Below are 1,627 nucleotides of genomic sequence, written 5' to 3'. Positions count from 1 at the left end.
GGCCACCCGTCGCTCTGACACCCCCCTCCCCGTGTCCCGTTACACCGCCACAGCTTTGGCTGCACCCGAAGAGCGGAGCTGGGATTCCCCTCCCCTCTGTCACGCCAGGGTGCTCCGTGTTCCCCAGCGCCTGCAGTGACGTCCAGGAAACAGGGATTTTAATGATTTCTCACCCTGAGCATGTTTTTTTTTTTTTTAAACGTACCTCGCTTTGCTCTCATACAAGATCCCCGTGCACGTTCCTTACGCGGGCAGAGAGTTTTGAAGTCCCAGCAGCTCATCGGAAGGATTTTGCAAACAGTTATTCCTGTAATGGCAGGGCTTCTGTGGGATCTGCTGCGCAGGGGGTTCTAAATATTTTGGGGGGAGGTCAGACTGAGAATCATTCAGGCCCCTTGCCGCTCCATTCAGAGTTTAATCGAAGGATAAATCCTGGTTGTGATAATCAAAATAGCAGGCGCCAGCACCCATGAGTAGAAGAGACGACACGTGAGAATGTTTTGTTTCACAGTTTATTGCTTTAGAGCAGAGCCAGTGGCAGGACAAACGTTGCTGTAAAGCGATGTAAGAGAGTGGTACAGACAGAGCTGGCTCAGGAGATGCTTTTGTTTGTGAATTGTTGGGTTTTGATGGCAATAGTTACTGCAGTGCTAGAGACACAGCTGGTGCATTGCTATGGATATTTTCAGTAGTAGAAAGAAGAAAAAAAAACAACTAGCTACCATATGCTGGTAACTAGATCCAGTTTTCCTCCAGCATCTCCTAGTTAAACAAGTCTGAAAAACAAATTCAGGCAGAACATAACTGCTGGCTTTCAGTTTGTATTACTGCAGTGCAGAAAGCCTCCTAAGCCCTGCTCCTCTCTCCAGGTATATAAACTCTGTTCATAGCAGTGCTTCATTTGAAGCATCTGCGTTATTGAGCTGTAACACTTGTAGCTGAGTTCAGAAATTGAAAAAAAAAAGTTGGTTTAAAGGTGGAGTCATCAGTACACCTGTCACAGGCAGATGAGTCCAGGGTTCTCAGAGAGAAACTGTTCAATTTATTGTTTTCAACTGAAATTGTTTTTTTCCTGGCACCACTTAACCATCCCCGCTTCATTCCTGCACACCCTCACCAGGATGAGACAGGGGCATATCTCATCGATAGAGACCCCACGTATTTTGGACCAATACTGAACTACCTCCGACACGGGAAGCTCATCATAAACAAGGAGCTTGCGGAAGAAGGTAAGAGAAAAATAGAGGGGAGGAACTGCAAACACTGTTTGATAGCAGCACCCAAGAGCCATCGTCAGGAACTTGCCTGATGTAGCGATGGGTAAGGGTGTCAGCAAGCTGCACTTCCCAGTGGTGCTGTTAGTACCGTGCGTTTCTCAGAAGGATGCTCGTTAACAGGGATGAAATAATTAGATTCTGTGTCTTCCTGAAAGCAGAGGTGTGCGGCACGTAACACAACCCATTGCTGCTCTGCTTAGCTCAAAGGCTGCTGTTAGCAGAGCAAGAGACCTGTTAACACGTCTCCTCTCCCTCCGCAGGCAGCAGGGCTCTGCAAGCTGGCAGCGTGGGTGACTTCCCCTCACTGGGCTGTGCAAACAAAATACAGATTGCACCACGAGGTTTCTGAT

General features: G+C 47.9%; 1 protein-coding gene across 1 annotated transcript in view; it reads left to right on the top strand.

Moving 5' to 3' along the window:
* Positions 1 to 1,003: 1,003 nt before the first annotated feature.
* The window catches only part of KCTD2 (potassium channel tetramerization domain containing 2), a gene marked incomplete at its 5' end in the record, with an annotated part of 5,618 nt that continues 4,994 nt past the window's right edge, over positions 1,004 to 1,627 (top strand). Inside the window, 2 exons of the mRNA XM_010073965.1 lie at positions 1,004 to 1,031; positions 1,119 to 1,229. Of these exons, the coding sequence (XP_010072267.1) occupies positions 1,004 to 1,031; positions 1,119 to 1,229 (139 nt within the window). The remainder of the gene's footprint in view (positions 1,032 to 1,118; positions 1,230 to 1,627) is intronic.

Source organism: Pterocles gutturalis, unplaced genomic scaffold (genome assembly GCF_000699245.1).
Source record: "Pterocles gutturalis isolate BGI_N339 unplaced genomic scaffold, ASM69924v1 scaffold517, whole genome shotgun sequence".
NCBI lineage: Eukaryota > Metazoa > Chordata > Aves > Pterocliformes > Pteroclidae > Pterocles > Pterocles gutturalis.
The sequence above is the reverse complement of the archived record's forward strand: the minus strand, read 5'-3'. Positions and strand labels throughout refer to the sequence as shown.